The sequence below is a fragment of the Leuresthes tenuis genome, unplaced genomic scaffold (assembly GCF_036924035.1).
Source record: "Leuresthes tenuis unplaced genomic scaffold, fLeuTen1.0.hap1 SCAF_8, whole genome shotgun sequence".
In the NCBI taxonomy this organism is placed as follows: domain Eukaryota; kingdom Metazoa; phylum Chordata; class Actinopteri; order Atheriniformes; family Atherinopsidae; genus Leuresthes; species Leuresthes tenuis.
The window spans coordinates 15,282,688-15,294,114 of record NW_027325362.1 but is presented as its reverse complement, the minus strand read 5'-3'; the positions used below and the strand labels follow the sequence as shown (position 1 = coordinate 15,294,114).

The 11,427-nt window shown below is 39.0% G+C and overlaps 2 protein-coding genes across 2 annotated transcripts in view; one reads left to right on the top strand and one right to left on the bottom strand.

The window, feature by feature from the left end:
• Positions 1 to 1,338: 1,338 nt before the first annotated feature.
• Positions 1,339 to 11,427, top strand: part of LOC140313071 (A-type potassium channel modulatory protein KCNIP2) — a 93,408-nt gene continuing 83,319 nt past the window's right edge. The window contains exon 1 of the mRNA XM_072391020.1: positions 1,339 to 1,625. Within this exon, the coding sequence (XP_072247121.1) occupies positions 1,553 to 1,625 (73 nt within the window). The 5' untranslated portion in view covers positions 1,339 to 1,552. The remainder of the gene's footprint in view (positions 1,626 to 11,427) is intronic.
• hps1 (HPS1 biogenesis of lysosomal organelles complex 3 subunit 1) overlaps positions 2,670 to 11,427 on the bottom strand; it is a 289,252-nt gene continuing 280,494 nt past the window's right edge. The window contains exon 19 of the mRNA XM_072391018.1: positions 2,670 to 2,682. The gene's annotated coding sequence lies outside the window, so the exon portion shown is untranslated. The remainder of the gene's footprint in view (positions 2,683 to 11,427) is intronic.

Sequence of the window (11,427 nt, the reverse complement as noted above, 5' to 3'; positions counted from 1 at the left end):
TTTTCAAAATGTTCAGCCATTTCAAAATCAAAACTAGCAATTCTATGAAAACCGCTGAACAAAGTCAGACTTGTATCTTGTCAGCTCTAGATGAAAATAGATGGGCAGGAATAGTTTGCTATTGAAATTGAAAGAGTGGGATGTTGAAATTTAAAGTATATCCATGCTTAACAAATGTGGAAAAAAATATGAGAAAAAAATATGATTGATTTATTCAAAACTATGACTTTCTTTTTTTTCTTAACAGCTGAACTTTTAACAGAAGCACCTTGTCAAACAAAATCAGAATTTAATCTCGAATGAAAGCAAAGCTTCATCAGCAACACTAACCCATGGAGCTGCTTACATGCTGTCGCTGTCTCGCTGTATTACCAGTAGATATCAAGCAAGTCAAAGGCCACAATCACTCAGCATCCACTAAAAGAGCAAATGATAATATCCATAAGACAATTTCCCATTTGAATAATTCAAGTGACAGATATGATGCTTAAAGATGAAACCAAGCTCTTACTGCCAATCTTTTTATTGACAGTGTCTAATTCAGATGTCACCTGATTCCTGTGAGATAAAGATGGATGACTGAGCAGTGAAGTGAAAGGAATCTATAGCATCCAGTGCACACTCAAAAGACATTAACATCTAAATCACCACGACGGGGACAAAAAAATCCAATTGTTAATGCATGAGATAAACAAATGGAGGGGTGGACTATAAGGGATGAAGAATGTAACCCTGATGTAATGTAGAAAACTATGACATGAAAGACAGATTGCTTGACAGATTGTGTTCAAATGTGAAAGTGTAGTAAGTGAGTGAGGTGAAAAGAGGCAAAGACACCAAAAGGGAGAGATGAGAGGAGGAAAAGCTATAGACACAAGGCTTCCCAGAGCTGGTGAGTATTTATAGATCAGATATAGACAGAACCTCTGCCTGGCAGCATCAGTGTGCTCCTTGTTGCTCCTGCTGATGTCTCTGTACACATTCAACATGGCTCTGACTCAGAGAGGAACATTAGAAGGGGATGTGATGGTGATATTAATGGCAGAGAAGCAGACAGAGGACCATCGCGCCAAGATAGATCTGCATGACTGAAGTCAGATGTGCAGCTGTGTATTACAGGAGAAATGAAATTCACAAGTGTCATTCATATTTTATCTACCTGAAGATGTTTTTTAAGACAATCCCTCTTCATTGCATTAGAAAAATAAAACACAAAAGTCTTTCTGCAATCTTCCCTCTCTGTGCGCACTCTTAAGTGTACGCGTGCGCACGTGCCTGCCCAAGTGAGAGTGCAGACCAGAAGCGCGCTTGTTACACTCAGCTCCTGGATGCCGAGAGCGCACACAGAAACAGCCACGGGAAATAACGACAGACACAGCGCTCCTCGTTTGTTTTTAGCGCGTCAATTATGAGTAATTGACGGTCGTTTACCTGCAGCCCACCTCCGCAAAGACGAAATATACAAGCACAGTTATTATTCTTATTTTTTTTAAAGACTCGCCAACATATCAACTGCTTGCCACAGTTCCACATTCCGGCGCACACGGGGAATATGAAGACGAAAAACCGTGACCAAAGCTTGTCGGACTCCAGAGAGCTGGACGGATCCTATGACCAGCTGACGGGTGAGTGAACCGGCGTCAGACACAGCGGTGGATGTTGTTTGATTTCCTGCATGAAAAAGGATTCAATATGAATAGCAGACATTCTGGTCCACCCAACTTCAGGTGGGTTTGAATTGTTGCAACCTGTAAGATAATCACATCACTGAAAAGAACCAGCCCGACTGGTTTTTTTTTTTTTTTTGTTTAAAAAACAAAACAAACAAAACCTTTTCATGGATTTTGATCGTTAATTTATAGTGCACTACTTATTTTCTTTATGCATCATTTTTTTTGTTAAGTTTCAATGATACTATAATTTTCCGGTCTTCGTCCGTTATTGTTTCACCTCTTACAGTAGTTTATATTTTTCCCCATTTTGAAAAATGCGAGTTAAACACTGAAATATTGAATCTTTTACTGTGTTGCATGAGACTCTGTTTGCTGTGACCTGTGCGTAATGCTGGCAAATGATGGCTTGTGTCTGATAAGAATTTTAAGACAGTGGTTGATTTGCCGGCGTGGCTCAGCGATGGGAGACCACCCTCTGTCGCGACTTACACGTGTTGTTGAAAAGCGCTGCGGGTAGAGACCACTTGTCAGACCGAAACGAACAATTCCGATCACATTCCTCTGCTTCGGCGTCTTATCACTTCAGAAATCACTCTCAGCCCTCTTTGTATTTGTCGATTTGACCCAGACTTCGGCAAATAAAGCTCGTAGGGCTGTGCATGAGTGCAGCTGACGGAAATAATGTGTGCGTAATTTTGGGTCTGCGCAGTGGCTCCAATAAAACCACACCAGCCAGCTGCGTGAAGTGAAACTACAATGTTTCCTGTGTCTACATAAGATTACTGATACCTCCACTTCATCAGCACATATAAAACTTGACGCACATGTAACATATAGCCATCTATAATGCCTGTTGACATACCTATGCTTTGTATGCTTTGTGAGCTGAGCACTCTCTTCAGGGATTTCCTTGTTGTCGCAAGCTTCAGTGGTTACATTACTGGCTCGCAGCATCCACTAATAATGTGAGAACCGTTTGCATACCTAAATGAGACCCTTGGTTTAAATCCTGAACACATCGCAGGCCTTCAAAGGGAAGACGTGCCCGTCCAGACAGCAGCGTGCCTCGGGCTCGCCATGGACACCATAATCTCATTTGCACGAGTTCACGCATTAGCAGCTAAGCAGTGCTTTGTCATAATTTAAATGCATCCTGAATAAAGATGTGTGTTTCTAACAGCCAGTGAGTGAGTATATTCTGCTGGGTTTATCTGTGAATATCTTGTCCTTACCAAAGTGTGGGAATATGTATACATTTATGCATCTCTCAAGCACAGAACATTCAACTAACGCTGACTCCATTAAACAGAACCTTAAATTAACATCTGGCGAACCTAACTGTAAGATTGTCATAAGGTTTTCCAAAAGTAAGTCTTTCTACACTCAAAAATAACATTACAATGTTCTCCAAACGTTGCTTCAAGGTTTCCACATCATATACAGAATGTTAGGTGAACTGAAAGGGTAAATAGTGGAGTTGTATTATTAAAAGGTTATTTGGTTAACCATTAGAAAGGCAAAACCAACTTTCGGGTAATGTTACAGGATTTTTATGAACCCAAACAGGAACATTCTGCAGAGAACGTTAAGCCAACCAAAAATGCAACTAATAAATGTGACTAATGTCACATTTATTTAGGAAAAAAAACTTTGCTGGTGAACTGTACAACAACCAAAACAACCTTTGGGGTAATGTTCATGTAATCAAATGAACATTAATGCAACCAAACGTTGGGGGAACATTAACATGGCCAAATATGAACATCCTGTAGAGAGCATAGCTGGGTAGGACTAATGTTACGTTGACATCAGAAAAACTTTCTGGTGAACAATGAAATAACCAAAGCAAACTTTTTGGCACCATTCCTGCATTAGAAAAGACCAATTTTCTCAAATATTTGAACTGATATTTGTTAAGTTTGTGTGTGTAGTTAAATTAAGAAGTAGCAGTTTTGCTGTTTTTCTATAATGGTTTGTTGAAAGTTCAAAATTACATTTAATTTTTCTCCTTGATTTTCCCTTCAAGTTGCCATTAAATATGACCTTCTCCCTACAATAATTTTCAGATTAGTATGAATTTAATGTTGTTTGGTAAATGTGGAAATGGAGGAGATTAAACTCTCTACGAAGTACATTTAGACACCTCAGAAGTATTCCCATTTTCCCTTTCATATAACTTCCTCTCCTCTTCTCATTCCAGCTTGTTGAAGTCATCCCCTGCGTCTGTCCACAAGAAGTCATAGTGCTTTTTAAATAGTTGAGCAATGGGAGAGCCCGAAGAATTTTCTTCTGGCATAGTTAATGACTTTTTCAAAGCTCTAAATTGCATGGTTAATTAATCTTTTTAAGACATTGTCAACTCTCAAACATGCTTATCCCTGATGGCTGGCATGGTTATTAAGGCCGCCTCTTGCCAAGAGTTGGCATAATAAAGATTAGATATACCTAAAATATTCAAGAAATACCACTTGTCTGTTGTGAATGGCATTTTTTTCAATGTTACCCACTTTAAAATGTGTTCAAGTTCGTCATAAGTACAATGACGTAATGACCTGATTAACTGAGCTGACATCAGTCATTTTGCACAATAAAAAGATTAGTTTTCCCTCACCTGTCTACCGCTTTAAAAAACTAACACAAATGTACAGAACCAGGGCATCTGTAAAGATAGAAAAATATTTTTGGAGCCATTTTTACTAGATGAGCCCATGATATGCAGTTTGTATTTTCTGATTTGGGCATTTGGAATTTGTGCACATGAGATAAGAGAGCACAGAGCACAGAGCCAGCACAGCAGATAAGCCATCCACTGCAGTGTGTCATTGCACACTGAAAGATGTTTGGTTCCTCTTAACAAGAATAAGCTCCTCTGAGAACATAATTTGTAATTTCTTTTTGTGGGTCTTTAAAATGTTGACTTTCTTGCCATGCAATTCTACATTTATGGCTCATGCTTAAAATCAGGGATAAATGGTACACTGTGACTTGCGACACAAATCTTGCTATATTTTTGTTTCCTTACCCTTATTATTCATGTTATCATTCAGTTGATTGTAAAAAGGTGTCCTGAAACACAGTGATGGTTTTTTTTTGGTTGGTATGGCAGAGAAAAAGTCGCTGAACAAATCCCCACCCTGAAGCACATTGGACAAGGGTTTTGCATCTATAATAACAAAACAGAACTTAAGTGTCATCAAAAGCAAGCAGAATTAATTAGGTCTACACTTAATAAGGACTTTCACGATAACCAACCAAAAATTATTAGGAAAAAGTGTATCTTGTTAGCAGAACTGTCATTTTTCCTCACAAACACTCCCATTTATTTTTGTACAATGTCCAAGATAGAAAAAATGTTTAGTGTTACAGACGGACCTACCACACCAGAATCTTCTATGATTCATACAATAAATACAGGATAAGAATTTAAATTAAAAGTGTATATTAAAAAAAAAATAGTGGTACTGGCAAAGCCAATCTGATGCATGAAAAGCAGCAAGGACTGAGTGACCGTTTATTACGCTCCATTGCTGATTTTTCACATGATCCATGAAAGAGAAATTCATGGGTAAGAACAAAAAGGCATGCCGTCAATGTTTTAAAAGGCCTCACCCAAAAAAAAAAGCTCATGATTTATAAAGAGGAACCAAGCTTCCTTAAGTGCTTCTAGGGAGAAATACTAGTCTGCTTTTCTGACTCTGTTATTATTTTATGGGCACAAATCAACAAAAAATTGAAAAAGAAACAATGAAAAATTGGAAATCAATATAGTAGAATGTACAGAACAGCACATTTTATCTAAGCCACATGAAAAAGGAGAATCCGACATGTTAAAGGAGACCAAAATGTAGGATTCAAAGGTGCTTTACTAAAAAAAAAAAACAAAAAAAAAAACAGTTGGTCTAGTATTATACCCATCATTGCCTGAAAAATGACCCTTTTTATTTTTAGGACGCATTTCTTTAGGCGTATCACCCCACTAACACTTAAATATTCATGCTTAAAATGTAGACTTCAACTTTAAATCTGACAGTGCAACACATTCCTGCAGGGTTGTGCGAATGTGTGCACATGTTTATTTGTGCTTTGGGAAAACACCGAAACACCTGGTTTTTTAGTTTGTTGTTTTTTTTGTGTCTCTTGTCTGCAGTCACTCCTCTTTGTTCAGAACACTCCTGTTATTGCACTGCAGGAGTGGAGGGGCTAAGCATTCACAAGCAGTAACCACCCAATAACTAGCATATTTTTAAGCCATTATTAGGTTTATATTATTACAGTAGCATTAAGTCAACAGGAAAGATAATTAAATTGTGAATTGCTGTCATACGCGAGACATCAGATCATCAGCTAAAATGTAAAAAAATGTGACTGTCCTAATTGTGTGTTCATGCATGTTGATTTATTTTTTATTTTTTTGTATCATCGGAACAAAACACAAAGTCTACAGTGTGATATGAGAACTGTATTTGTGAGAATGGGGGTGTGTGTGTGTGGGAAGGACAGCCACAGGTGAGTCATTCCTCTTACTTACAGTACCAGTGACTTGTGAGTGAGCATGAGTGTGTGTGTGTGATTGAAGCTTAGCTGACCTGTGTTGCTTAAAGGCAGTGTGGGTGGTCTCCAATCCCAATTTGAGTGAAATGTAACCCTCTAGAAATAACTCCCTCTCAGCCTGTTACGCTCTACTCAAGTGTGCCCTACTCTGTGTGCATGTGTTGGAGTGTGTAGAAGCCTGGTATTCTGTGTTGTCTTTAAGAGCACCGGCTGAGAGATGAGAGGTAATTATAGACGCGTGGTGCAGTAATCTCCTCTTCCACCTCACAAGCCACACTCAAGAGGAGTCATATCACCTACACACACGAGAGAGAACACACACCCAATATCTCATATGCAGCTATTATCTCTACCTTGCCGTGATTCCTTTTCCTTTTTTTTCTAATTTGAGAATATTACCTAAAGGCTAAATCTGCCATGGTTGGCAGATAGTCTGCCAATCATCCGTCTTTTGTGATTCATGCTAATAGTGTACATCTCTGGCTCCACTGGTGCATTTAACAAAATATTCTGTTTTCCAGATCTATTTTGCTCTGCACTTTGTTTCAACTTTGAGTGTCTGGTGTTCAGATGGTTTGTTGTTTTTACCTCATCCTCAGATGATCTGATATACCTCCTGTCAGTTTTTTTTTTTAAAAGTAATTTTTATCAATGATCAGTAATTCATTGTTGGTTCTCTTTTGAAGCGCAAAATTGTTCCAATTCCATTACAAGAGATTTGCCAATTGATTCCTTGTATATGAGAAACATAATGGTTCCAGCTAGTGTCATCTTAACCAACAAGTTAGAATAAACTTATGAGCTCTCAATGTCATTTTAAGACTTATATGAATTTCTTTTTCTACTCTTTGTGACGTGGCTTCAAACAGATGCAAAACATATGCAAAAGGTGACTTTTGGGGTTGTTACTCTGACACATCCAGCAGCAATATTTCTTGTCAACAGCAAATGCTACAACAACATGCAAATGTTTGTGCCTTGTCAACATCAATTGAGTCGGCATGAGCATGTTGGAAGGATGGCGGAGGAAGTCAAAGGGTCTCCTGTTTTTAAACCAAGGTTCCCCTCAGACAACAAAGATTTTTGTGAGTGAGGTCAGGTTTTTATTTTTTCTCTTTTGTCTTGTTCTTAACATTTGGTTTGACTTGCCAAAACTACTCGGTTAATCATAGTTTGGCTAAATATGAAGCTTTTCAAAAACCTGCACCCTCGTTTGGTACAGAAACATTAATATTAGAAAAAAGATGATTAGCATTTTATTTATTTTTTTCAGCAACTGGGCTGAATTTTGATGTTGGCTTAGCCTTTTCTGCATTGTACCTGACACGTTGTCTTTATTCCCAACTCGAAGTGCGTTTCTTTTTTCTTAAGTACATGTGAGCATGTGGAGGTCAACTGAATGTAGCTCAAAAATCAGTAAGAAGGATACAACGATAGTTTATTTTTGTGTTTTTATGTGTGTTCTTGTGAAAGACGGCCTCAAAAACACTATTGCACTTTGTACAAACACTATGTTGTTTGTTTCTCTGTGTGTGTGTCTGCATTTAGATGATGTACAGTAACGAGGTCAAGTGGCTGGACAAGGATATCTGTCCCTCAGATTAACTCGACAGCCTGCTTCCAACAGTCAGCACAGTCCAACAAATGCTGCGCTCTCGCGCGTAGGCACTGAAGTGTAAATGTACATGATCTGGAGAGGCTGCATGTGTTGAAATGCTCACAATCAGAAGCACTCAACTTTTTTTTTGTGGAGATTACCCTGTAGAACTACAGTAGTAGCTACAGCAGTACTAAATTTAAAAAAAACTTTGAGCTATTCAATTTGTGAAAAGAGCAGGTAATCATCTGGAGAATTCATGGCAGGTGAGTGTGGTTGCTTCTTCATACTTTTTCTGCTCTCCTGTATACTTTCCACATGTATACAGTATATGCGTAGTATAGATACCACTACAGAAACAGTCGTCATTCTACACAAATAGAATCCTCATCCACCATGCTTGATATGCTGTGAACAAAAATACTTTTTCCAGCTCTTTTTCTGTTCTGTCCACCAGAAAGTTTTTCTAATTATAAAAATGACATTTACATGGATAATCCCCAGCTGTCCTGTTCATGTGTGAAAGTCTCGACTCTGCTGTGATACTATTATACCTATTAGGTTGAAAAGCAGCAGCTCAGCTCTTACCTTTCCCATGGCAAAGATGTTTTGAGTTTGATTAATCCAGGCAGTGTATTTCTCTTTCACACAACACTTAATGAGTGACGTGAAATGCAATTGCTTTCTGTACCATGTCAATCAGGGCAGACTTAATTTAGATCGAGAAAGATAACTGTTTGAGCTGCCAGAGGTGTCGAGGTGAAGGGTTTTTCGCTGATCTGAAAGCTGTGTGACAGCAAACCCAACTTCATGACTTATTCAGCCTTTCCATAGCTTACCTTCTCTAAGTGAGTTTAGGGCAAATATTGCTGTCATTGTTGAGTTTGCTAACTTAGAGTTACTTTCTTGTTATGGCACAATCTCTGGTACTGTTTAAAAATCTTTAATTTAATGTGTCATCTCATGTGCCAGGACGGCACACTTGCCTCAAAGAAGATCCTGTCGTGATTCCTGAGCTCGGATTCCTCCTGTAAGTGCGTGGAATTGCTGATTTGAAATGACTGGATTCCTACATGGAGGGATACTTAGAGTGGTTAACTTTGATTTATCTGTCACAGTGGTTACATCACTGACGGAATGAGGGAGGGAAAGAAGGTCAGGATAATAAAAGAAGAGAATTTGGTATAAGGACGATAAGAGGGATAGAACAACAAAATGAGGTGAAGCCCAATTTTCAATTTTCGCTTGCATTTGTTGGCTGATGTATGTTAAAAGCTCTTCTTGCCAATCATATACTCACCTAGTAAATTACTCTCATCCATGTTTTTTGTTTTGCACTAATATGGGATCTACCAACCAAAGAGTTCTTGTTGCAATTCAAAAGTTTGCATGATTGAAAATTCATCCTTCATTTCTTTTTTAATAGTTCACCCCACCCCTACAGCTCAGTCTCCTCACTTACAAATTATCTTATGTGATATGATCATACATATAGGTCTTTGATGTAGTATTGTCACTGTATCACTCTGTCTCTGTATCCTATGTCTTATATGTCTGTGTCGCGACTTAGCTTTCTCATTGTCTATCCTCTAACTTCTTTCCCGACCCTTATCCTGCTTTCCTCCTTTCGAACTCTGTCAGGCCACCATGGGACCATAGCTTAATAGGGCGGGAAGCCAGAATCAATCCAAATGAGTTTTAATCTTTGATAGAATCTACAGAGGGCCAGGAGATCGTTAATTAAAATGAGTCTTGCTCACCTCTCCCTTGGTGCCACATCCTCTTCTCCTCTCCTGTTCACCCTTCTCTGTAAACACATTCATTTACAAATGCCTGCAGGTGGAAAAAGAGACCAAAAGAGTGGAGAGGATTGAGAACAAAGCAGCAAGAATTATAAGATGGGAATGACAAGCTGAATTTGGTTGGGAAAGGTCAATGTATGTATCGAACTAAGAATGAAAGAATTAAGGAGCAGCAAGAGTGAAAAGAAATGTTTGATCTTGCCGGCGTGTTAAAAGTAGTTTCGTGTGTTCTCTCAACATCAGTTTGATGTTGCGATCTTGTCAGACATGTTTAGCAAAAAGCAACTGATTGATTGACGGAAAATGTGTCTGAGTGTGACAAATTCATTGTGTGCCTGTGTATCGCTTTCCTGCTCTGTCACTCGTAACATCTGATCTGCATTACAGAATGATTTTCTGTCCATTAACTCAGCCAGTTTCCATTAAATGGAGAGTAACTCATCAGTATGGGGAAGAGGAGAAACCAGCAGATGGCTAAAGGATACAACACTGCGTGTTATAGTACAGGTTGCAACACTGGTGCCTTTTGTTATACCCTTTGACTCAAATATAACAGAGTCCTCTGTCATTGGTCATCATTTATCGTGTCTGAAGATCACTGTATGAGTGTGTTTTTTGAGTAACCGCACAGGTTAGTGCAGAGGATGTGTGATGGGTAAATGTAACTGCTATTAACTGTTTTGAGGGAAAAAGATGTCTGGAAGAGTGTATGGATATGTGCTGCTATCTTTCACTCCTCCCAAATATTCCCCATCATTGTTAACAGGGCAGTTTGTTGGCACATTCAAATTCGAATCTTGCTCAGAAGATGATGCGTCATCATGCGATCTCATCTCTGTGTGTGTAATAATAGGAGGCAGCACAAGCAAAAATGCAATAAGTAATGATATAAATGTAGCTTTCTAGTGAAAAGCCAATTTAGAGCTTTTATTGTATTCCTTGATGGTTCCTCAGTAACAACTCTGGTGGATTTGACAGCACAGCAGAGTGGTGGAGGTGATTAGAGGAACCCTGGGAAGCCTGCTTAAAAGCACACTTGCACATAGTTTTTTTTTTCTTTTGAGGGATGGTAGTGTGTGAGGGCACTGCAGCTAGTCTTATAATCAATCAGTTATTTCTGACAGATCTTTGGTCAATAACTGGTACATGAACACAGGTAAATGCACTCATGCTCATGTAGAAATGGAGGCACAGTTGGGAAAGTTTGATCAATATCTGTCAGTTATCCAACTAGTCAGAGTACACTTGTTCTCTTACTGATAAGCCAATCAAGGCAACTTAAATTGAGGATATTGTCTGCTTTTTCCTGTCAGATGTGGTGAGACACGATCTAGTTTCAGTACCTTGCTGTTTTAAACTGTCCAGAGAGTTTGATGTGAACTGAAGGTATGCCCCAGTCCATATTCAGTATTTAAATATTTCATGTAATTTTTAAACCTGGTTGAATTTAGATATGGATTTGGCTTCAGACACCGTATAACACTGTCTCACAGCAAGAGGGTTCCAGGTTCGATCCCCACCCGGGGCTTTTCTGTGTGGAGTGTATATGTTCTCTCTGGGTACTCTGGCTTCCTCCCACTGTCCAAAAAAAACCCAAAAACGTACATGTTAGGTTAATTGGTGTCTCTAAAATTGTCCTTAGGAGTGTGTGTGTGTGTGTGGTTGTTTGTCTCATTTGTCTCTGTGTGGCCCTGTAATGGACTGGCAAACTGTCCAGGGTGTACCCGGCTCTCCCCTGATGACCGCAGGGAAAATGGATGGATGGACTTTTGTACTTAGCCCACTTTTGTCACGGTTTCTTTAG